At 55.6% G+C, this 24,801-nt stretch overlaps 1 protein-coding gene and 1 pseudogene across 4 annotated transcripts; one reads left to right on the top strand and one right to left on the bottom strand.

Annotated features, from left to right (window-relative positions):
- Positions 1-167: 167 nt before the first annotated feature.
- NHERF2 (NHERF family PDZ scaffold protein 2) lies at positions 168-10,781 on the bottom strand (the record flags this gene model as incomplete). 3 transcript variants are annotated; one of them, XM_080677769.1, is made up of 7 exons in its annotated part: positions 168-812; positions 1,056-1,118; positions 1,695-1,738; positions 1,817-1,970; positions 2,269-2,448; positions 7,572-7,772; positions 10,415-10,781. In XM_080677769.1, 7 exons carry the CDS (start codon positions 10,625-10,627, stop codon positions 654-656), a joined length of 1,014 nt encoding a protein of 337 aa, XP_080533895.1. In that variant the 3' UTR covers positions 168-653. The 3 variants fall into 3 exon arrangements, with proteins under 3 accessions (XP_080533895.1, XP_080533896.1, XP_080533897.1); XM_080677770.1 differs by lacking the exon at positions 1,056-1,118 and having other exon boundaries at positions 10,415-10,776; XM_080677771.1 differs by lacking the exons at positions 7,572-7,772; positions 10,415-10,781 and adding an exon at positions 5,006-5,086.
- A 9,080-nt stretch (positions 10,782-19,861) lies between these two features.
- LOC308253912 (large ribosomal subunit protein uL11-like) lies at positions 19,862-20,866 on the top strand (annotated as a pseudogene). The gene is made up of 2 exons: positions 19,862-20,267; positions 20,488-20,866. The product of its transcript is annotated as a large ribosomal subunit protein uL11-like (transcript).
- Positions 20,867-24,801: the final 3,935 nt, after the last annotated feature.

The following is a 24,801-nucleotide window of genomic DNA, read 5'->3' as shown; positions in this document are numbered from 1 at the left end:
CCAGAGAAGGCAAAGACAAGGCTGAGGGGAAGCTTCTATAGCCACATCTGGCCTCCCAGCCTCACCTGAAGCCCCCTCAAATTGCCTGCCCACTACCTCTGTCCCAGGAAGTTCCTGGGACTCCCACTGGCATGGCTGCTGCCAAGAAGGAAGGGGTGGGGAGGAAATGGTTTGTAGAGAAAGGCTTGTTTTATTGCAATTATTTAGAGAACATGTCCTGGCGGGGGCGGAGCTCTGGTATTAAGTGAAAACATGTGTGGAGCTGGAGCTCTTTTTGGAAAAAAAAAAAAAAAAAGCAAAACCACAAATTCCTTTAAGTCAGCAGGCCCAGGCAGAGCAGCAAAGGCCCGGCCCCTAGGGTCACCGCTGCTTCTTCCTCTCTCAATGTCTCTCACATATCGGGGGCTCCCTCTCCCCAGTCTTGCTGCCACGTTCCCCCAGCACCCACGGGAATGGTAGGGGGATCAAGACAGGGACTCACTGGGATGTGGGTTGGTTCCTGGGTGGTGATGGGACCACCACGGCCTCTGGGGGTGAGGATGCACCTCCTCCAGTCCACTGAGGCTTGGGGAGCTCTGGTCTGGGCCCAAGGAGGGAGGCCCAAAGTCCGTGCAGGGAGAAGGCCCGGGTCCAGCACACAGGTAGTGAGGGGTTCAGAAATTGCTGAAGATCTCACGCTTCTGGTTCCAGTCCATCTGCGGGGCCCGCTTGTTGACCCTGGTGGCTTTTGCCTTCTCCTTGGCCTCAGCTGCCGTGGGGCTCAGGTGGAGGCCACTTTCCTGAAAAGGGTCGTGCTTCCAGGTGCTGCGGTCCTGGGGGCAGACAGGTAGCCAGAGTGAGCCCTGGACCCAAGCCCCCACACTGATAAATAACCCTTTCCAGGGAGCTCACACCAGAGGCCACTTGGTGGGGCTGAGGTAGCAAGCCCAGGAGGGCTTCCTGGAGGCAGTGGCCCCACTGCCCAGGTTGAAAGCTCCATAAATACCCACCCCAAAGGCCTCTCTGGCCCCCCCAGAGTGTAAGCACAGCAGAGGAAGTGGATGGACATTTGCTACCTCATTGTCCTTGTCTAAGCCAGGCAGATCACTTCGGGATGAACATGCTGAGCCACCATTGAGCTGGGAAACCAAGGGCAAGGTGTAGTAGCTTCAGAGGCCCTGCCCTGTCCTGTCACTAGTGTTCACACACATACACACACACACACCCGCACACACAAAGCTGCATTTATTCCTCCATTCGGCAGTGGGCACCGAGCCTCTACTATGCTCCAGGCTTAGTGTAGGTAGGACACTGGACACTAAACAGTGAAGAGGCAGGTGGCCCGGCCCTGGCCAATTCACAATGGGGAGGAGCTATTCTGATGCATGAATCACCCACATGCGCGTCACCTGGGGCAAAGCCAGGAACAGCTTCCTGAGGAGAGACGGACACTCCAGGTAGCCAGTCAGTGCTGGGCAGAGGGAACAGCAAGGGCAGTAGCCCTGGGGCCCGAGTGCCGTGTGGGGCTGGGGTGTGGCTGACCCAGGACAGGATCCACAGAGGGCATTACAGCTGGGAGTGTCGGGCCAGATTGGGTGTCACAACCTCAAATATACAAGGACAAATATGGGGGAGCTCTGTCAGGCTTAGGGACCCCTAGAGGTGCCACTCCAGTCTCCTGGACCCACCCTGTCCACCTCCACCCATCCTCTCACCTGGGCAGGGCTGGTCCCATTGGTGACAGGTGATGGCAGTGGACCTGTGGGGACAGTGTGTCAAGGGCTGCCCAGCCCCCATGCTCCCCCGCCCACCTTAGACCCCCAGGGCAGCAGCCCACCTTCCACATGCTCCTCGGTGGGTGTTACCCGCAGTCTCTTGAAGTGCTCGTCCGTTTCCGGGTCCACGACCAACAGCCGGGCCTCATCCTCTCGTGCCTTGATGCTGGCAACCACCTCTGCGTGGCGCAGTCCCTCCACATTCTGCCCATTCACCTGCCGCCGGCAGCACAGGACAGCACTGAGGGCAGGCCCCCACCAGCCCCCCGAGCTGCCTGGCCAGGTGTGACATCAAATATTCATCAATGTTGTCACCAGCCACGGCAGCAAGAGGAATGCCAGCTCAAGTTCCCAGAAACTCCCCTCCTCCCAGGGAGGACCTGGGGCCCACACACAAACAGGGGACACGGGCACAGACATGCACACAGGGGACACGGGCACAGACATGCACACAGGGGACATGGGCACAGACGAACACAGGCACCTGCCACCCCAAAGCCTTGGTGATGGGTACCTCAATAAGTCGATCTTGGGCACGGAGGCCAGAGTGGGCGGCCGGCGAGCCCACATCCACCGAACGAATGTACTGTCCTGGCCGGGACTTGTCACTGTGCAGGTTGAACCCATAACCCTGAGGGCCCTTTCGAAGGTGGCAGAGCCTCGGGCGAAGCTCTCTCGGGGGCCCATTGACATCCTGCAGGCACACGGGACAATCTTCAGCCCCGGTCTCTCACCCCAGAGGCCACTGACACCACCCCAAAGCCTCTGGCCCCCAGTGTGCAGCACAGCAGTGGTGGTGGGCAGTAGGGAGCCATAACCCCACACTGGGCATCAGGCCCTGCCCAGTGGCAGAGACAAACACTGTACACCCACACCCGGCGGGGGTGGGGGGGTAGCATTAGGCTGCCTGTGACTGAGCTCCAGCTGCAAAGTCTTAGTTCCCAAACCCCAAAATGACTTCTGATAGGGCCAGGGCCTTAGGGATGTTGGGAGAGTTAACAGGCTCCAGGATAGCACTGAGCACAGGCCAGGGTCCTAAGAGAGGCCAGGCGAGACCCGCTGCCACTCAGCTCGATGTCCCAGTTATCCAAACATGTTCTCAAACATGCTACACAGACACACAAAGCTGTCCTCATGGGCCCTGCCTGCAAGCCCTCTCCCCACCCCCCTCTGTGAGTGCAGGGCTCTGCAGAGTCCTCGGCTTGGGCAGTTTTGTTTTCTCTCCCACAGGGCTGGTGGCAGTGCTACTGTGTTTGCTTTCACATTCCAGAGCAAGCTGGAGCCACCCTCACCTCCACCCCTACCCACACCGAGCCCAGAGACTGGAGGATGACCGGCTGGGCTGCTGCGGCAGGAGCCCAGTGACAGGGCCGAGGGTGTGGCCTGCCCTGCTGCCCTCCCTGCTGAGACACAGGGGCCTATGGTGCCCTGAGGGTCCCCCATCGACATCCCAGGGCCCTGTCTCGCTTTACCTCTGGCATCCTGCAGGAGGGCTGTGGGCCAGGGAGCCTTGCTGGCAGGGGCCAGGCCCCAGTACCCCCACCCAGCCTGGGCCTGGGGCCGTCAGTGACCACAGTGCTGAGTGGCCAGCGGCTACCGGTGCTCAATTAAACATGGCGGTGGCCGGAGTGAGCAGGCAGGCAGCAGCTCAGGTTTCCCGGGACGCTCAGGGCTCCAGTGCGCGTGCAGGTGAAAGGGTTCAGGGTGGGAGTGCTCACCAGGCCCCTCCCTTAAGGGTGCTGGAGGGACCCTAGGTCAGGCTGGGGGTGACCCTCAGGGAAGGTCTCCAGGCCTTGGGTACCTGCCTCCCTACAGCACCAGCCACCCCCTGGGCCATTCCAGCCTCCAGGCCTGCAAACTGATTCAAAACCCCAAATCTGACCGTGAATGCTCTGGCTTGCCAGTTGGTGGCCACCCAGCTGTGGGACCAAAAGTGTCTTTCCTTACCGGGTGGGTGCCTTGCTGTGGGTCCAAATACTTCCTGCCTGTCAGGAGCACCCTATTCCTGTTCAGCCTGTGCCCTTCCTCCAAGACCCCTTCCCTGACCCCCAAAGACTGCCTAGAGCCCCCTGGGGACACCCACTGCAGGCCACCATCTGGCCCTATAACCCCAAGAGCTCCAGGGACAGAGCTGCTGCTCTTCAGTTCCCTGGGGCCTCAGCTGGGCAACATGGTCTAAACTGGAGGGTGAGAGACTCTCACAGACACACCTGGAGGTACAAGTGTGCAGCTTTGAGGAGGGCCCGCACCTCCCCAGAGGTGCCTCTAAGTACAGGCCGCTGGAGCACGGGCCCCCCAAGGCTGGCTGGGACAGAGCAGAGCCAGGGCCAGGGCCAGGGCCAAGCATGGAACCTGGAAGTGGGACATGACCATGCCTGGAATGTAGACATGGGCCCAGGTAGCAGAGGCACATCCCATGGTCAAAGAGACCAGATATCCAAACATATGTTTGCAAACATGCTACACAGACACATAAGGCAACCCACACCTGTGAAAGGATGGCCCAATGCTATGGGGCCCTGTGGCCTCTTCCAACACCCTCCACATTAACCTTCAGGGCAGGATCTGTCAAGGCCCCCAAAAGAGAAAATAATTTGGGGGGCACAGATTTGGGGGCATCCCGGGCCATAAGGCCAGGCTGAAGTCACATCTGGGTTCAAAACCATACTGGCCATCCCTACCTCAATCCAGCACAGCTGCCTCTCATCACACAAGCCAAGAATTTTCTCCTAATGTCTAGCCTTAATCTCTCTCCTTATGAGAGACCAGGGTCCACGGAGCACCAAACCTGGCACTGGACGCACAAGCTAAGGGGCTGCAATGCAATGACCCAGCAGGGAGGCCCTGTGGGAGACCAGGCAACAGTGGGTCTGGAGGGGGCGCAGGCGGGCCAGCACATTGCTCACATTCCTCACTCCCAGCCCTGGCTCAGAGCACTTCCTGCCCTCTCCCAGCCAGGCCCTCAGGCTCCCACGGCTCCCAGCAGGGCCGCCCCAGAACTGGACAAGCCCTGGCCTCCTAGCTGTGCCTGTAACCAGACAAAGAGGCTGGCATGGGGGTACCCCAGGAGCCAGGCTGTGCCCCCCCCCCCCCCCCCGCCAGATGGTGACTCACCAGCGCTGGCAGAGAAAAGCCCCATTGTTCAGGGTCCAGCTTGCTCACACCAGGGTCCCCTCTCCTAACCCTGGGGGACACAAGCTAAACTGGCTGCTGGGGTCCTCACTGCCCACCCTGCCCCCACCACACCTAACCTGCACAAGCCCCTGGGATGGGCTCGGTGGAGGGGCTCCTGAGACCAGGGCGGGTGGTGTGGAATTCCAGGAGTGGGCCATGGAGGCGGGATAGAAGTGGCTGACAGTGAGCATCCAGCTGGCGTGGCCTGAACTCTCTGGCTGGCCCAGGCTGCCACCCCATTTATCTACCTCTCACTGAGGCCCAGGCTCCCCAGGGACAGGTGGGGACATGGGGCTGAGTCACTCTGGGGAACAGGGTGGTGGCTGAGCCCCCCTCCCTTATTCAGGCTCCAGCCCAGGGCCGCCCCCCCCCCCCCCCCCCCGGCTAGGTTTCCGTCCCAAGAAGGGAAGGAAGTTGCTGGAAGGCCCTGCCCTGCTCCCAGGATTCACAGCTGGGGAGACAGGGAGGTAAGGGAGGAACCCCGACCCAGAATAGTATAGTCCTACTGCAGCTCCCGGGGCAGAGGCAGGAGCAAGGAGCCCCAGAAGCCCTCTTATAGGACAAGGTCCTATGCCAAGCAGCCACCACTCACTCTCAGCCCCCAAGGGCCTCCAAAACCAGACTTCCTGTGAGGACGAGGAGGACCCGGGGTCTACCAGTGCCCCCACCTGGCACCACTGGTTGCTAGTTGCTCTGGCTCTTGTGGGGGCTGTCCCCTATCATCACTATCTGGACTGGCTGCACGGTAGATGCAGCCACCCCTAGCCCTGTCTGGCCTGGGACTGAGTCGCCACTGACAAGGCCCTGACGGCCCCGACAGCCCCCAGGGCCAGCCACATTAGTGTCCTCCCCTGCTCCGTCTCTCTCCTCCCAATCCCAGGACAGGAGGTAACAGGCTGAGAGGGTATAAGTGGCCTACAGGGTATAAGTGGCCTACAGGGCCCTGTCTCCAGCCCAGCCCTTACCTCCCAGGGGCAGGAAGCATGGGCCCTTCATCCTGCACCAAAGCAAACCACACACATCCACCTTACCCCTTAGAGCAGAGCCCTGCATGCAAGCATCACACCCCCACACACACACACCCCCAAGGCCCAGTGCCTCCTTCTGATGATCTGAGTTCAGCCAACAAAATTGGGGGTCTCTATCCTCTGGCCAGCCTGAACCACAGAGGAACATGCCAGTCAGGCCCCACTCTGTTCCTCTAAAAATATACCCAGAGGAAGCCCCCTCCCAGGGCTTCCTGCAGCCCCAGAGCCTGAAATAGCAGAGGGGGAAGGCTCCACCCAAGGACTAGGTGGGCCACCCCATCCTGAAGATAAGGCCTGAGGGAGAATTTTTTCCACAGGAAGGTGAACTCAGCCATTTGTGTCCAAGTCAATGGACAAACGTCTGGAAGGAGGGGCACTTCCTGGGGGTGGCGTGTGAGATGCCCAAGGAGGAGGAAGGCTTCAACCCTCAGGCCTGGGAGGGGCCCAGCCAGCACACCATCCCAGGAACCCTCTGCAATCACAAATCTGACCCTAACACCCCCTATTCCAGTGTTCGCTGGCCCCAGGACAAAATGCAAACTATAGGGCCTGGCACTATATACCTGAGACAACCCCCCCTCCAACCCACCCAGGGTTTCTCTGTCCTTGAGCACACATACCCCTTTAGAACAAAAAGCACAGGCCTATACTCCATCCAGGTCACAGGCATAGGGTAAGGCAGACGCTGGGATCCCCTGCACACCCAGAAACTTCAGCTCTCACACCTCCACTGGGCTTAGGCCAGTGGTTTTCAAAGTGGGATCTGGGGAACCCCTGGGCTTGAATCTCCTAAAGGGATTGATTTTTCTTTAAAAATTAAAAAGGGAGAGAGAACATGAGAGACACTAACATGGGGTTTCCAGGAGGGAGGAACTAGCAGCCCCAGGCTCTTCCTCCCAGTGTCCGGATGCTTCCCAGGTAGGGTCACCACGCCCCACCCCCCCCCCCCCCCACACACACACCCCAGGCCCAGAAACCTAGAAGGAGGTAAATTCTTTTCCAGCTCTTCCAGCCTGAGGATGGGGAGAAGGGCAGGAAGAAGAGGGAGGTGCCCCAGTCTATAAACCATCAGATGAGGACTCAGCTTAGAGACAAGGTCCTAAGAGAGGAGACTCCTCTGGTGCCCCCAACCATACACTGTCCACAGAGGAGGTCCAGCCCCCACCCCCAAGGCCTTCACAGAACAATCAGGTGCCTAGAGACAGACACAGGGACAGAGCCAGACGGATAAACACCAGACACAGGCACAGAGCTGGGCTCATTCAGTCCCAGGACATCCGAGCAGCTCCTCCCTAGGTTGGGTTCCTTAGCCCCTCAACTGGGGAGGGGGCCTTGTCAGAGTGGCCCCTACCTAGATCAGATGGCTCTGAGCATCCTGGAAGAGGGCTGGGGGGCGAATGGCCAGGCTGCCCTCATCCTACCCAGCTTAACACAGTCTCAGGGCAGAAAGAGTATAGCCAAGAGGGTAGTCACCAGGGGCAAAGAAGGGCCCTAAGAGGCAGAAGAGACTGAGACAGTGCCTTCTGGAGGGAACCGGAAACAGAGACTGCCATTGAGAGGCCAAGATGGTTCTGGGAGAAGCCAAGGTGGTCCCTGTGGCAGAGTCTTGCCATACCTTCTGGCCATCCTTGCAGCCAAGGCTGCCTGCCCGTGTCCAGACGGGCTTTGGCTCCCAGGGGTCATGGGCGGGTGGAAGCCCTCGCTGGGCCATCTCCTCAGTGCAGGTCAGCTGCCGCCGGCGCAGCTCCTCGTCTGTCTCCTTGTCTACCACCAGCAGCCGGGTCTGCCCTTCCACAGCCTTGATCCTCTGGACCACCTGGGACAGGCAGGTGGTAGTGGGTCAGCAGCCAGCTCTCTGGGCAGCACATGGACAGTGGCACCACCCAAGGCTGGCCAGGCTGACCTACTAGGGGTGGGTGGCTGGACCAAGAGGCTTGCCGGCTCCACCCCCCACCCCCGGCTTCAGCAGCTCCCTCCCTCCTCTCCTGGGGCTCCTGACAGGAGGGCCCAGGCGACAAGGGCCTCAGTGTGGTCCCAGGCCTTGCCTCAGCCCAGGGTCCTCTCCAGCAGGGGTGGGAAGCTGGGTGAGGCAACTGTGCAGGCGTGCATCTATCTGTGTCGGTCTGTCCTCCGTCTGGGTTTGAAAGAGAGGCATCTCTCTGGGTGTCAGTCTGGGTGTATCTGTGCCCATTTCTGTTTTTCTCAGTGGTGGGGCATGGAAGTCTAAATCCCTGCCTCTAGGCCCTCTCTTTGCTCCAGACCATGAGCATAGATCCATTCCTGCTGAACCTGCAGGGTTCCTGTGGCAAGGCACCTCTCAGGTACCACACATGATGCTGTAAGCAGGATTCAGACCCAGCAGGCAGAGGTGTGGAGGGGCAGGTCCAACTGTGGGGCAAGTGTGATATGTGGCCCATCTGTGTGTCTGTGCAGATGCCTGCATGTCTAGAGCATGTGGGTGTCCATGGGGCATGCATGCCAGTGTAAGCCTTGCAGGGAGAAGGAGCACTGTGCATTGGACTAAGGAGGGCAACATCCCCATCCCCACCCCAAGGCCTGCGGGAGGACAGATGGGGCTCCCATCAGCTGCTTGGCAGAAGTTGTCAACAGAGAGGAGGGTCTGAACCAGACCCGTGTTTCCCTGTCCCTCCTCTCTCCCCATGCAGCACCCCGCTGCTTCCCAACTGTGGTACCCAAACGAGTCACTCAGCATCTCCAAGCATCGGTTTTCTCATCTGTAGGATGGGAGCTATAACTGCATGTCCTCCCTCCTGGGGCAGTAGGAGGATCCCATGGGGTCCTGTGTGTGGAGTTCTAAATTTTTTAAAATTTTTTTTAAAATTCATTTTTAGAGAGAGAGGGAAGAGGGAGAGAGAGAGAGGCATCAATTGGTTACCTCCCGCACGCACCCCCACCGGGGATCAAGCCCACAACCTGGGCACATGCCCTGATCAGGAATAGAACTGGCGACCTTTCAGTGCAGGGGATGACGCTCAACCAACTGAGCCACACCAGCCAGGGCTGAAGTACTGAATTTTTAATTTTTATTTTATTTGAGAGAGAGAGGGAGAGAGGGAGAGTTTTATCCCTGCTACCCAGTCAGGACTTGTGAAGTTCTTAGACCAGCACCCAGAAGCCTGGGACAAGCAGGGACAAGGGTGGCAGTTGACTGTTAAACAGTGATCAGGTACCACCTTTGCCAGCCTCTCCCTGTGGTCTGTCAAGCCAAGCCCTCTAGCCCTGACCCCCACCTTCCTTCAGTAAACAGCCTTATCAGGTTGACATTCTGGGTGGAAGACAGGACAGCAGACAGATGGATAGACAAGGGCCCAGGAGCTCAGCTCCTGTCTCAGCCAAGGACCAATATATTAATCTCTAGACCCCAGGGCTGGGCACCCAAACGGATCATGGATGCAGAGGTGCAGGGGGCACACAGAGGAACCTGAGCAGGAGCAGCTGTACACAAGCCAGATGAGTCCCTGGCCGTGGGAAATGGACACCCTCAGGAGTCAGACCCTGCAGAGAGGAGACACTGCCCTCCCTCTGGCCTTCCTCTCCAGCTGCAGGAGGCAGGGGCTGCGGCCCAGTGACACCTGCAGGGCCAGGCAGCCTCCAAGGAGAGGAATGTGCTGTCACCAGCAGTGATTCCTACTGGGATCCAGACACCATCAGCCAGCACACCCACGAGTACCCTGGCTGCCAACACACATTGACGACTACACACAGCCAAGCGGGTCAGCATGCAAGCCTGGACACACACACACATAGAGTGCAGCTCACACACATCCAGGCGTGCAGACCTGTGTATTTTCACACGCAGCCCAGCTCACACACATGTCCAACACACATCGCAGCTCACATACACATGTCCAAGCAAACAGACCTGTTCACGCACATACACACCTAGGTGCAGACCTGTATATTCACATGTACACAGTCCAACCCATACACACTCACTGATGCGGGCACACACAGGTGTGCCCTTACTATGACACTTCCTAGGTTCACATACTAGTAGATAGTTGTCTGCCCACATGGGTGATCCTCTGAGAAACCTGCACACTCACACTCACGCTCATACCCAGGTGAGTACACAAGCTTGTACAAAAGTTGCCCCTCACCTACATACTTAGTACACCCAGGCCAGAACAAGCCTAAAGATCTAGACCGCAGTGCGGGCCCCTCCCTGCCAGGATTCCCCCTCTGAGGTGCAGGACTGCTGAGCTTAGGGGGTGGGGTACTAGGAAGGAGGCCGGCGGCCGCTGCCTCCGTGGCTCCGTCCCCCACTTCCTCGAGCGGGGATGGGGGCGCGCAGGCCCTGGTGCGACCCCCTCCTGGCCGAGAGCAGGGAGCTGAGGCCTGGGCGCAGGCAGCACTGGCCGGGTGGTCCTTGGTACCTCCATGGTCGTGCTCCCGGGGAGGGGGCCCGGCGAGCTGGGACAGGGCGCAGGCACCCACCTGGTGGTGCGTTTCGCCCTCCACGTTGACGCCGTTGACCTCGACCAGGCGGTCTCCAGCGCGCAGCTCGGCCGCCTCGGCCGGGGAACCGGGCTCCACGCGCCGGATGAACTGCCCGCGACGGCCCTTCTCGCCATGCAGGTGGAAGCCGTAGCCTTGCTCGCCACGCACCAGGCAGCACAGGCGCGGCCGCAGTGGTTCTGGGCTGGCCATGGCGCTGGCTATCCACCCGCGGGCCAGGGGCTGGCCTCGGCGCTCACAGCCGCTGCCAGCAAGCCAGGGGCGCGGGCGGCTCGGAGGCAACAGCGGCGCTGGGGACCTGGTGTTGGCTTCCGCGCCTCCCGTTCGGCTCCCGTCGCCTCGGGCTTGGGCTGGAGCTCAGGCTGCGACACCGCCCCCGCACCGCCCCTTCCCCGCCTCCTCCGCCCCCGCCCTGGGTCCAAGCCATCCTGGCCTCGCCCCTATCTCGGCACCCTGCCAGCCCTGGGGAGCCCAGAGGAAGGCTGCAGGAACTGGGGGTTCAGAATCACCGGGAACCCCTCTGACTTGCCCCCACTCTGGACAGCCTCCTTGGCGTCAGCACCTTTGCCTTCTGTTCCAGGCACATTTATTGAGCACCTACTGCATGCAGGGCACTGCACCAAGATAGAGAGGTGGGAGAGGGATGGAGAAGGGTCCTAGGGCCCAAGGAGTCCCACACAGGAGACAAAGGGTAACAACAAGGGCTACAGCTCTGCGCACCCTCCTTGGGAAGCACCACTAGCACTGCTGTCCATGAATCTGGGTCCCTCCTGTGCCCACAGCTGCCCTGGCCCAGTGCAGTCTCCAGGATGGTCCAAGAGGCAAAAGGAGAGGTTTGAAAGTGACATGACTGCAGCCCCTCCCTATCTACTGGAGGCCAGTACCTGAGTGACTCCCTGGCCCTCCCCAGGAGTGTTTGCTCTGTTCTGTGCTGTGTGTGTCCATTAAGCATTCCCATCATCCTCTCCGTGTGCCAGGACCCCTCACTCCTGCCCATTGTCGGTGACTGAAAAAGTGGAAGGGTGGGGTAAGGTAGTACACTTGTCTGGCTGAGATGAGGTCTTGGTCTTTGCTACCCCGTTCCCCATCCTAACCTGGGATATAATGTGCTGAGGAGTTTGATATCTGAGCCCTGGCCTGTGGTCAGCACTCACAGGAGCTGTTTTCATACGTAGGAACCAGTGAATCTCCCCTCCTCTGCCCCCAGTCCTCCCCTGCTTCCATCCTCACTCTCCCCAGCCTCTACCTCCTCCCAGAAAAAGTGCCCCCTTCTGCCAGCCAAACAATAATAATCACAATGGAGAATCATTGCCTCTGAGTGCACTTTTCCTGGAACAACCCTACAAGGCTCAGGCCATTTTACAGATCAGGACTGAGGTCTGGAGAAGGAAGAGTCTCAGGCCAGGTTCCCCAGCTCCTCTTGAGCCGAGGGCTGAGAGATTCCAAGTCCACACTCTTCACAGCTTCAGATACTGGAAGACAACTAGATGCAGGCTCCTCCTCAGTGGACCCCTCCCTAGCACATACCTGGTCCCCAGGAGTCAGGCACAGCCAGCCCAGACAGTTCCCCATTGAAGGCGGGAGCAGGCTCCACTCAGGCCCAGTCCTTGCTGCTACTTCTCCAGTGCCCTCAGCCTGGGCTTCCAGCTCCCACCCAAGCACAGGGCCCGCCTCCGGGCAGTCTCCTGGGCCAAAGCCCCTTGGGTGTCCACACCCCAGCTGCTGCCCATAAAAGCCACTTAGACCAAAACTGCATGGCTACTCCCCCACCCCACCCCACCTCTGAGTTCCTGGCTGATGCTGCCTGCCATAGGCTCCCATCTGGCTGGCCACCTCCATTTGTCTGTTTGCCTGTTCAGAGGTTGCCTGATTGGCCTGTGACTGGCTTCCCTGTACTCAACCTAGTGCTGCTGCATCAGGAGGCGTGAGGATTGGTGCGGGCAGTGAGGTCTATCATATACCACCCCAAGGGGTTACCCCAGAGCAATGAGGACCATCCAAGACCTGCCAGTCTGTAGCTTTGGGGCCACACCAGAGTTGAAGGAGGTGGCCCAATGGGAGACCACCAGACAAGGTCCCCTGGGTCTGAAGGCTTGGAGACCTCCTCCTCACTCCCTGGGACAGAAGCTCCTGATCAGTCTTGGGCCTTTTTTTACCTTCCACAGCAAAGGACTCAACCTGTAAGTGAAGACGGATGGGAACAACACAGCTGGAGGGAGGGGGTAACAGGGCATGTGGTCACAGCCAGGGGCCAGGCGCAAACGCTGGGTCCAAGAGTAACAAAGGAGGCCCCACAGCCGGAAAATACAAGGGAGGGTAACAAGAGTAAGGAAGGGGGTGGGTAACAAAGGAAGTGGGTAACAACAACAAATAAATAAAGGCGCAGGGAAGAACTGCAGGTAAAAATTCCAAAGGGGGAACAGGAATGAGTGAGAGGGAGCAGGGTCAGTGTGGAGGGCCTCAAGTAACAGCCCGGAGGAAGGGCGACCAGCAACTCTCCTGGGCAAACTCTTCCCCAAGTTTCCTGCAGCCTGAGCCTCAGGCGCTGTGATGAAAGTGAGAGACGCAGAACAGGCAAAGGCAGAGGACCAGGAGCGTGGCTGAAAGGTGCCCAGGAGCTGTAAGCAGTTTGGGGTCTCTGGGAAAGGAATAGGGGAGGTGGACGGTGAGGCGGATAACAGGCGGAAGGAAGTCAGGTTGGAGGTGGTCTGGGGGATCCCCCTCCCCCACGCCCTCCCCCACGCCCTCCCCCACTCCTGCCACCTAGCTACGCGGACCTTGCGATAGAGGGCGAGGAGACCTTCCGGTGCTCCCCTCCCCTGGACAGTCGTTCGGCCCACCCTGGGTAAGGAGGGGGCTTTCCTCTGAGCTTTGAGTCCAGCTCCCTGCTGCAACACCCCAGCGATAGGCGGAGCCTGGGCCTGGGCGGTGACTCCCATGGGGTGTGGCAGTGGGAAGAGGCCCGCTCACAGTCAGAGGATGGGTTCGTGCCTCTCGCGGGGGGGAGGGGGCGGGAGTGTCTTACGCCTGTGTAATGGCCTAGAGCTTCCTCGGCCGGCGCCGCCTCCCTCCCTAATGGCAGTAATGGCCCCGAGAGATAACTAGGACCTCAGGCTTAGGGCTCCTCCCGTAGACGACACCAGGCCTCTCTTCCCAGCCCAAAATAGAGCAGCGAGACCAGGGTGACGGGAAGAAATTTGAACGAGACCGACGGGGAGAGAGAAGCGGAGAACCACGAGTACCAAAGAGGGAGGTGGCGCAGGAAGCCCACCGAGGACGCCGGGACGGCCGTGCCCTGCCCACCCCGCTAGGGTTCTGCCAGCGACTCATCCCAGTCGCCCCCACCGCTGGAGGCGCGGAGCGGGCTGTAGCCCAGAAGGCAGCCGCGCAGCGCCACCTGCTGGCTGTGCGTGGGATTGCATGGCCCGAAGGCCTGCCCCAGGTTCCACCCCTCTGACGCCGACAGGGTCCAGCTCTGTGAAGTGGGGATTGGAGCGAGGTCGACACGCTAGGGCTGCTTGCAATACAGGGACTTAGAGGTGCCATATGAGTGGTAGGCAGAGAAGCAAAGACTCTGCAGAGCCCCTAATGGGCTATTCTCCCTCACCTTACCTAGCACCAACCTCTCTGGACTGGGATACCTCAGGCAACATGAAATCTGGCCTTTCACCAAGTGCTCCAGCACTTGTGACCAAATATTTGCTGACCACTAGATGCCAAGCACATTGAGCACTGGGGAAACATCTCTGAGACCCATGGAAACGAGAATTTGTGTACTCGGCAAGGGGAGGCGAGGCCCAGGGCTAGGGAAGCCCGAAGAAGGGGCATTTAACCCAGCCTGGAGCCCAGGAGTCTTTCAGGGTGGACCACGGGGCTGTGTCTGGAACCTGCCGGATGTCTGCAGGCTGTGTGGGGAGGGGAGGGAGCAATGAGAGTGGGGGACAGATCCAGCCCTGTGGCCCAGACCCAGAGATGGATTTCATCCCACCAATGGTGGGGAACCCTTTTAATGTGTACTGGGTGTGACGAGGTCAGTAAACCCATGGTTTGAAAGAACAAGTTCAAGGAGGAGCAGGGGCAGGAGTGGGCTCAGAGAGAGAGAAAGAGGACCTGAGAGGTCTGGATCCACCCCTTCTGCCAGTGCGGATCCTGAAGCAAAAAAAAACTGAGTGGAATCAGGGTAAATAAATTCAGGGTAAGACTTGAGAGAGTGGAGTTAAAATGGGCACCCACATTAGGGGATCACGTGCAGAGGATGCATTCAGGAGATGAGAAGGAATTGCCATTGAGGAGAGATGAGGGCTTCCAGAGGCCAAAGGGGCAGTGTGGGGGCTGGTTCCACATGGGCATCCCAAAGCCAGACAGGCACGGGACCACCTCTCCTCCAGTCTTTGCTGGGTGTCCCAAGGGGAGACCTTGCAGAAGGGCTCCAAGGGCAAACAGCAAGGATCACAGTGCCTAGGTACTGTGAGGTCCAGGACAGTTGTGGGAGTCTGAACCCACACTGAAGAGTTGAAGAGAAAGCGGGAGGGTGGAGGGGCCCAGATACTTGTGAAGGAGGAGCTGGAAGGGGACCAGGTAGAGGAGGTCTTTGCTATTCAAGATGGCACAGCACATTGCCTAGGGGGGCTGGAGCCAATAACTGGGAATGCAGAGGGGAATAAGAGGTAGAGGGTCCTTGAGGAGGCAAGGGGACTCAGTGGTGGGGCTCTTTCTCCCTAGGGGGAAAGCATGGCTGTTAAGGGGGCAGGGGTTCCCACTTTCTCTCCAGAAGCCTTCTGCTGAGAGGAGGGAGGGGTTCCTAGGAAATCTAGGTTTGGAATGAATGCTGGGAGATCAGGGAAAGGTTGGGTGGGCTGCCAGGTCTTGAGATCCCACCTCTTTGGGAAAGATAATCTCCCCAACCTGGCCAGGGGGCATAGTGAGAGAAGCTGAGGGCGAGGTGAGGTTGGGGGGGGGGCGTGCGCTCCATCTCAGTGGGTGAGGTATGAGCTCCTGTTTTCCTCTATTCCTTAGTGCAGTGGTCGGCAAACCACGGCTGGCGAGCCACATGCGGCTCTTTGGCCCCTTGAGTGTGGCTCTTCCACAAAATACCACGGCCTGGGTGAGTCTATTTTGAAGAAATGGCGTTAGAAGTTTAAGTTTAAAAAATTTGGCTCTCAAAAGAAATTTCAATCATTGTACTGTTGATATTTGGCTCTGTTGACTAATGAGTTTGCCGACCACTGCCTTAGTGAATGACAGCAGGAACCCAGGGTCTGACTTACCCTCTCCAGGGCAGACCCCTACCTTCCTGGGGACCCCAGGGCCTGGCCTGATGACCCCCACCTCCGAAACAGGAGGGGCAACACTGGCAGAGAAGGGAGAAGGGAACCCAGGCCCAGGTAGTGTTTCTGTCTCTTTCTCCTCTTCCATCCCTCTTGGACATACAGATCGAGGGACTTGGGGGTTGGGGGGGTGGGGAAGGGACGGGAGAGAGTATTAGATTCTACTGGGCAGCAGAAAGCTCCTTACATTTTCCAGGGTGTGGGCATGGCTGTTTGTGCCCTGAAGCTAGATGGCAAAGTACACATAGCAGAGGAAAAGGATCACACGCGAGGCGCAGGAACCAGGCAAGTTTTATTGATCAAACAGCATGGCTTGACCAGAGCTTCGGGCTCTGGAGGCCAAAGCTACTATGCCTGAGTCAGGCTCCGGGGCGCCGAGGGCAGGGGCTGAGTGCAGGACCGCCCTGGAGCAAGACGAGGCCCGCGAAGGCAGTTCGCTTCTGGGACCAAGGCTGAGCGGGAGACTCTAGAAAGAACATAGCAGGACCATGGGGAGCGGGCTGTGCGCCCTCCACTACCCCACCCCCACCCCTGCTCCAAGAAAGCCTTCCACCGCTTGTAATGAGGGATGAAAAGGTAGGAAGGTGTCACTGGGCACGCAGATCTGCGCTCCGTGTTCAAACTTCCCGAGCCCGCTGCCGTCCCAGCCCCCTTCCCCTTCCCTGGTACCTGGCCTGCTCCGCTAAAGTCCAGGAACCAGCGACCAGCCGCTGCTGGGTTTCAGGCGCAGGCTCCAGGGTGCCCTGACAGGGAGCCCCGCGCGGTATCTACTGAGTCGCGCCTCCTATGGTTTCTGAACACCAGAGGGAGGCAGGACAGCTTGGCGGGTGCAACCTGGAGTAGAGGGTGTCTATGGCAGATGGCCCAAGGGAGTGCGCACGCAGGCCTGGAGTGCCAGGCAAGGGGGCCGGCAGTGGGACGCAGCGCAGCGCAGCCCCACTCGCAGACCCGCGGCGCGGCCCACCCGGGGGTAGCCGGGATTAGCCGCGTGCTTTATACTAGGCCCCTGCGGGCAGCGGCAATTCGAGCAGCGGCACAAGGAGGGGAGCTGGCTCAGCTGAATCTGGGTGTGAGGGGGAACTGGAGTATCTGGGAGCCTAAGCGCAGAAAGCTACGGGCCAAGAGTAGATCTCTGGTGGGTGCAACTATAACTGCTCATTGGCCCCACCCCTGCTCACCCCCGCGGTATTCACTGGGTTCCCAAGAGTAGGGGGGAGGGATGCAGGGAGAAAAGGAGCCCAGGTTAATGCATCTGGATGTGGGTTAGTGGAGCACCCTAGCTGAGTAGGCCTTTATTTATCTATTTATTAAAAACACTTTTATTGATTTCAGAGAGAAAGGGAGCGGGAGAGATAGAAACATCATTGAGAGAGAATCACCGATTGGCTGCTTCCTGCACGCCCCCTACTGGGGATGGAGCCCCAGTAGGGGGCGTGCAGGCATGTTCCCTTGACTAGAATCGAACCCAGGACACTACAGTCCGCAGGGCGACACTCTATCCACCCAGCCAAACCAGCCAGGGCTGAGTAGGCCTTTAGATAGAACTTACGTTGGTGCTCCCCTAAGGGCGCCCCTCTTCCCACCAAAGAGTAAATGCCAGGGCACAGGGGCAAAGAAATGCCCCTTAGCCAGAGTATGTGTGTGTATATATATATATATATATATATATATATATATATATATATATATATATATATAATATATTTTATTGTGTTTTTTTGTTTTTTTGTTTTTTTGTTTGTTACAGAGAGGAAGGGAGAGGGATAGAGAGTTAGAAACATCGATGAGAGAGAAACATCGATCAGCCGCCTCCTGCACACCCCCTACTGGGGATGTGCCCACAACCAAGGTACATGCCCTTGACCAGAATCGAACCTGGGACCCTTCAGTCCACAGGCCGACGCTCTATCCACTGAGCCAAACTGGTTAGGGCTAAAATATATATATTTTTATTGATTTCAGAGAGGTAGAGACACAGAAACATCCATGATGAGAATCATTGATTGGCTGCCTCCTGCACACTCCACACTGGGGATCCAGCCCATGCAACCCGGGCATGTGCCCTGCCTGGGAATCTAACCGTTCATAGGTAGCTGCTCAACCACTGCGCCACACCGGCTGGGCCCAGAGCTCGTTTTGGTGGGGCACCAGCAGAGCAAAGACAGGGAGGCTGGCAGAGCCCAGGTTGGGTAAAGTAGAGCTGATTGGTGAGGGGCCCTCTGCACCATTTAGGACCCCTCTGTGTATCTCCTCCCCAAGGACTGTCCCTTATTTTTACGTAACACAGCTCTCAAATCTGTTCTCACACACTCCCCTCCCACTCCTAGCTTCTCCCCACAAACCTGTTTCCTAGCTGCCGCAGAATAGATGCTTGAAACCACAAGTTTGGCCACAACAAGCCCTCCCTAAGTGGCTAGTGGTTTCCCCAAGTCTTCCAGAATAGCCAGACCCTCCTCATACCCCAGCCCTGGCCTGGGCAGAATAAGAGCCTGGCAACCTCCAGCCTCCTCTGTAGTCACGATCCCCTAAGACCATTTCTTGGGCCCTGGCTGGGTAGGTCAGTGTCATCCCTATACACCAAGTTTGCAGAAGGCATGCGGGAGAGGGAGCCCAGGGCTGGATTAGGGGAATAAAGGGTAGAATAGCTTGATGAACCCTGGGGGCTCCCAATTTGGAGTGCAGAGGAGGGGCTCAGCGACCTGTCCAGCCTGGAGCCCAGGGCCTCAGTGACAAAGCATCTGCCATCCCTCCCACCACCAGAGGCCTGGAGTCAAACCTCCATGGTAGGAGGTGAAGCTCCTACTAGCTCATGAGAGCTCTCCTTTCTGGAGAATCACCTCTCCTTGCATCCACACAACAGCCCCTCCTAGACAGCGACTGATCATGGCTTCAGACTCTCTGCACACCACTTTCCTCCAACACCACACCAAGCCCCCCACTGGCTGGGACCACGTCTGCTTTGCACTCATGGCCCCAACCCCAGGCACAGAGCCTGGTTCCCAATATGAATTCCATCCTAATGACACAGTGAATGAGCAAATCCATTTTGTCATTTTTTTAAAAAAAAGAATAGTTTATTCATTTCAGAGGAAGGGAAACATCTATGTGAAAACCCAACATCCACTGGCTGCCTCCTGCATGCCCTCCCTCCCCCAGCGCATACACACACACTGGAGATTGAGCTCAAAACTCGGGCATGTGCCCTTGACCAGGAATCGAACCAGCAACCTCCTGGTGCATGGGACGATGCCCAACTGAGCCACACTGGCCAGAGCTCCATTTTGTCATTTTTAAAATTATATATCACACATCAAATTCTAATAAGGGAAAAAATAAAGATGTCCCAATGCCACCCTTTCACATGCCAGTTCTGCTTTCCAGGGGCAATTGCTTCCAACTGCTGAAGCTGTTTCTTCTAGTATTTACCTCATTTTAAAACCACAAACTTACCTGCTATTGTTAAAATTGGTGGTCTTTTTAAAGGAGGTATAACACTTTAAGTGCATGCATCTTTTTTTAAATGTTTTTATTGATTTTTAGGGGGGGATAGAGTGATAGAAACATCGATGAGAGGAACATCATCCATTGACTGCCTCCTGGGGACTGAGCCCAAAACCCAGGCATGTGCCTTGAACTGGAATTGAACCAATGACCTCTTGGTTCCTGGGTTGAGCCACGTCTGGGCAAAGTGTGCACATCTTAACATGTTACATATGTATACACCTGTGTGTACACAGCCCAGACCAAGATAAATTTCAGCTCTCAGGAGTGCTCCCTTTGCCCACTCCTAGTCAGAAGCCCCATCTATCACTTTAGCACTACTGACATTTGTGGGGTTGTACTGAGCACTGTGGGATATTTAGCAGCATCCTTGGCCTTTACTCATTTGTGTAGGTAGACTAACCCCTCCCTCAAAGATGACTACACCCTAACGTGTGAATATTCACTTTACATGGTAAGGGGGAATTAAAGTTGCAGATGAAATTGAAGATACTAATTAGCTGACCTTAATTTGACGGCCCAATGTCATCACAAGGGTACTTCAGTTTGGAAGGAGGCGGTCAGAGAGGTAACAAGGAAAACAGAGGTTGGAGGGCTGCACCTTGCAGATGGAAGGGCCACAGGGCACAGAATGCAGAAACCTCCAAAAGCTGGAAAAGGCAAGGAACTGGATTCTCCCCTAAAGTCTTCAGAAGGAATTCTGGCAGCCTGCCCTGGCCGGGTAGCTCAGCTGGTTAGAGTGTCGTCCTGATACTCCAAGGTTATGGGTTCAATCCCCTGGTCAGGGCACATACAAGAATCAACCTTTTTGGCTCAGAGGAGGCTCAGGTGCAACTTTCTTCGGTCATCCCGAATCGGGTTCATCTGACACCAGCTGCCTCCACCATGCAGCTGAAATTCGACCCCAACAAAATCAAAGTCATATATTCGAGGTGCACCAGTGGGGAAGTGGGTGCCAAGATCAGCCCCCAAGATCAGCCCCCTTGGGCCTGTCTCCAAAAAAGGTTGCTGATGCTTGGCCAGCATGGCTCAGTGGTTGAGTGTCGGCCTATGAACCAGGAGGTTGCAGTTCGATTCCTGGTCAGAGCACATGCCCAGGTTTTGGGCTCAATCCCCAGCATGGGGCATGCAGGAGGCAGTCGATCAATGATTGTCTCTTATCGTTGATGTTTCTATCTCTCTCTCCCTCTCCTTTCCTCTCGGAAATCAATTAAAAAAAAAAAGTTGGTGATAACATCGCCAAAGCAACTGGTGATTGGAAAGGTCTGAGGATTACAGTGAAACTGACCATTCAGAACAGACAGGCCCAGATTGTAGTGCCTCTGCCTTTGCCTTGATCATCAAAGCCCTCAAAGAACCGTCAAGAGACAGAAAAAAGCAAAAAACAAAACAAAACATTAAGCACAGTAGAAATATCCCTTTTGCTGAGATTGTCATCACTGCCCAACAAATGTGGCACTGATCTTTAGCTAGAGAACTCTCTGGAACCATTACAGAGATCCTGGGGACTGCCCAGTCTGGTGGCTGCAATGTTGATGGCCGCCACCCTCATGACATCATAGATGGTATCAACAGTGGTGCAGCGGAATGTCCGGCTAGTTAAGAACTACAAAGGAAAATGTTTCAATTAAAGATTATTTGATAACCAAAAAAACCCCCACAAAAACAAACAGTACATAAGGCAAATGGACAATGTTTCTTTCTTCCTGTCTCTGAAGTCAGTAAAAACATATGCTTGGGTAAGGGTTAAAAAAATAAAAATCAATGTGAAAGAAACACTGACTGACATGCACCCTGGCCAGGATTCAACTCCACAACCTTTTGGTGTACAGGATGATGCTTTAACTAACCGAGGCACCCGGCCAGGGCCTGTCATTTCTTTTATATACTTACTAGAGGCCCAGTGCATGAATTTGTGCACAGGTGGGGTCCCTCGCCCTGGCCAGCAATTGGGGCCGATCAGGGGGGCCGTCCGGCCCGGGGTTGGGCGGGCAGGGAGGTTGGCCAGCTGCGGGAGATTGGCCAGCTGCAGGAGGTTGGCTGTGGGAGCACACTGACCACCAGGGGGCAGTTCTTGCATTGAGCATATGCCCCCTGGTGGTCAGTGTGTGTCATAGCAACCAGTCGACTGGTGGTTCGGTCGCTTAGGCTTTTATATATATAGATTTTGCTCTTTCCCCCCAAATGCTATGAGATATGTCAAACTCCTTGCAATAAATTTTCCTAATTCTCAAGCACACAAGGTCACCCATTATCAGTTCCGTATTTATTCTGGAGACCTTCCTCTGGGAGCTGGTGGGCTCCTGACCCAATCTGGACATCCACTTTCTAAGCTCCTGCACAGGAACTACGCAAATGGGAACATAGGAGACAATTTGTTCTTTTTATGTTAATGACATTTTGTGCTAGATTCAAGGTTTTTCTGAGCACAAAATTTGTATGAAAATCATATTCCCGCCGAAACCGGTTTGGCTCAGTGGATAGAGCGTCAGCCTGCGGACTGGAGGGTCCCAGGTTCGATTCCGGTCAAGGGCATGTACCTTGGTTGCGGGCACATCCCCAGTGGGAGGTGTGCAGGAGGCAGCTGATCGATGTTTCTCTCTCATCGATGTTTCTAGCTCTCTATCCCTCTCCCTTCCTCTCTCTGTAAAATATCAATAAAATATATTAAAAAAAAAAAAAAAGAAAATCATATTCCCTCAGAAATTTGAGGAACTTCTAGCTTTCAGCATTCCAGGATTATAAGTGATTCTCTATCCTTTTTATAGGTTGGAATTGGGGTCCCAACATAGGAGAGTCCCTCACCAATAAGCAATTCTAAGATGCTAGCAGAGTATACAATAATTCAGCTAAATTCTGACACTACCTGAAGACAGAGATGATTCCACAGGTAGGGCTCAGTCCTATAAGACCGCTCCCACCCTCCAACATACCTCAGAGATTAGCCAGCCTCCAAGTCCAGGTATTTCTTTCTTTTTTTTAAATATATTTTATTGATTTTTTACAGAGAGGAAGGGAGAGGGAGAGAGAGTTAGAAATATCAATGAGAGAGAAACATCGATCACCTGCCTCCTGCACACCTCCTACTGGGGATGTGCCAGCAACCAAGGTACATGCCCTTGACCGGAATCGAACCTGGGACCCTTGAGTCCGCAGGCCGACTCTCTATCCACTGAGCCAAACCGGTTAGGGCAAGCCCAGGTATTTCTAACCAGAGCTGGCTATACTAGTAAATCAGATTCCCACGACCCACTCCTTGGGCTTGGTTCATTTGCTAGAAGCTCACAGAACTCAGAGAAACATGTTACTTTCTAGATTACAGGTTTATTATCAAAGAATATGACTCAGGGGCAGATAGAAGAGCCACATAAGGCAAGGCACCAGGAAAGGGCAGGCAGCCCCTCGGCCCTGTTCAGGTGCACCACTCTCCCCGCATTTCCATGTGCTCACCAACCTGGAAGCTCTCACAAAATGACCAGCAAACTGCCCCTCTGGGTTTTTTATGGAGGCTTCATTAGAGTTATGATTAAGTCATTAGGAATTGGTAATTGATTCAATCTCTACACGCTACTGATGTATGGGGATGGGACACAAAGTCCAACCCTCTAATCATATGGTTGGCTCCATTGGCAACCAGCCCCCTATCCTTATGTGCTTCCAAAAGTCACCTCATTAACCTAACAAGATACACTTGGGAAATTCCAAGGGTTTAGGGCAGTGGTCGGCAAACTCATTAGTCAACAGAGCCAAATATCAACAGTACAACGATTGAAATTTTGAGAGCCAAATTTTTTAAACTTAAACTTCTAACGCCACTTCTTCAAAATAGACTCGCCCAGGCCGTGGTATTTTGTGGAAGAGCCACACTCAAGGGGCCAAAGAGCCGCATGTGGCTCGCAAGCTGCAGTTTGCCAACCACTGGTTTAGGGAGTAGTGAAGCCAGGAACTATATGGATGAAAACCGAGCATCTTATAAATCACATATCACAGTCCAACCTCTGGTCTTTGAACTCGGATCCCCCACAGCAAATTACTTAAGTCAAAAGATACTGGTCCAGCCCTGACTGGTGTGGTTTGATGGTTAGAGCATCGGCCCACTCACTGAAGAGTCTCAGTCAAGGGCACCTACCTGGGTTGCAGGTTTGATCCCTGGCCCCAGTTGGGGTGCATGCAGGAGGCAACCAACCAACATGTCTCTCACATCAATGTTTCTTTCTCTCTCCCACCCCCCCCCCCTCTTTAAAAATCAATGGAAAAAAATATCCCCAGGTGAGGATTAACAACAAAAAGATACTGGTCCAGCCCTGATTGGTGTGGCTCTGTTGGAGTGTTGTACTGTACACCAAAAGGTGGGTTTGATCCCTGGGATCAATTCTCTCCCCCATCCCCTTCCTCTCTCTAAAAAAGATACTTGTCGCCCTAACTGGTTTGGCTCAGTGGATAGAGCGTCGGCCTGTGGACTGAAGGGTCCCAGGTTCGATTCTGGTCAAGGGCATGTACCTTGGTTGTGGGCACATCCTCAGTAGGGGGTATGCAGGAGGCAGCTGATCAATGTTTCTCTCTCAATGATGTTTCTAACTCTCTATCCCTCTCCCTTCCTCTCTGTAAAAAATAAATAAAATGTATTTTTTTAAAAAATAAATAAAATAAAAAAGATACTTGTCCATTACTAGAATCTCATTCAGTCATGAGTAACTATCCAGCCATCATTTTATCATATGCAAACGTCTTCCAGGGTGATGTCATTCAGGTTTGCAAACCGCCATTCAAACCTGTCAGGTTCCAACAGCATAGGTGGTCTCGGGAAAAACATGGCTTCACCCTTTCAGGCTGTGTCATCTCTTGCTGAGCCCCTCTTCAGGCATTAAAAAATAAAATGTTGGATTTCCCTTGTTGCATAACCCAATTATTCATCCCTTTGTCCTTTGCTATTATTTCTCCTTCTCTCCATCCTTTGAAGGGTCTTTAGGTTCTGCCACTGTGCGGGTCCAGATTGCAGGCAGCCACACTAGTTTAGCCAGTGCCTCCCCTGAGGCACTCTCACTCAGACAGGCTGAGGTTACTGGTGCAGAACTCATGGGCTGCCCGAACCACTACACAACACATCAGCATCCACTGTCAGCCCCAACTCTGCTTGCTGGGGTAAAGGCACAGCCTATCCCATCAGGCCCTTAGGAATTCTGATATAAAGGGTTTAACAGTAGTTACAGTTTCTTGCTTAATAATCCTCCCTGCTTCCAGCACCTGCAGTTGTACCCCTGGTCCTGGGACCACTGCCAGGTAGGGAAAAAAAGCTGCAGTAATGTGGGCAAGAACTTTAGTCACACCAGCACCCCCCATCCCTTCCCCAGAACGTTAAGCCCCCCTCAGATTGTGAGCACACACTGCAGAAGGCATATAAGCCAGCCCTTCATGTCTTTATTCCTGCCGTTTTAGATAACCAATGTTTGAACTGCCCATTTAAATTCTCTATCAAACTCATACTCTGCCTATTGTGGGACATTACTGGCTGTAAAGTGTGTTCCTTGGTTCCAAGAA

The sequence above is a fragment of the Plecotus auritus genome, assembly GCF_963455305.1.
Source record: "Plecotus auritus genome assembly, chromosome: 7".
Lineage (NCBI taxonomy): Eukaryota > Metazoa > Chordata > Mammalia > Chiroptera > Vespertilionidae > Plecotus > Plecotus auritus.
This window is presented reverse-complemented; position numbering and strand designations above follow the sequence as displayed.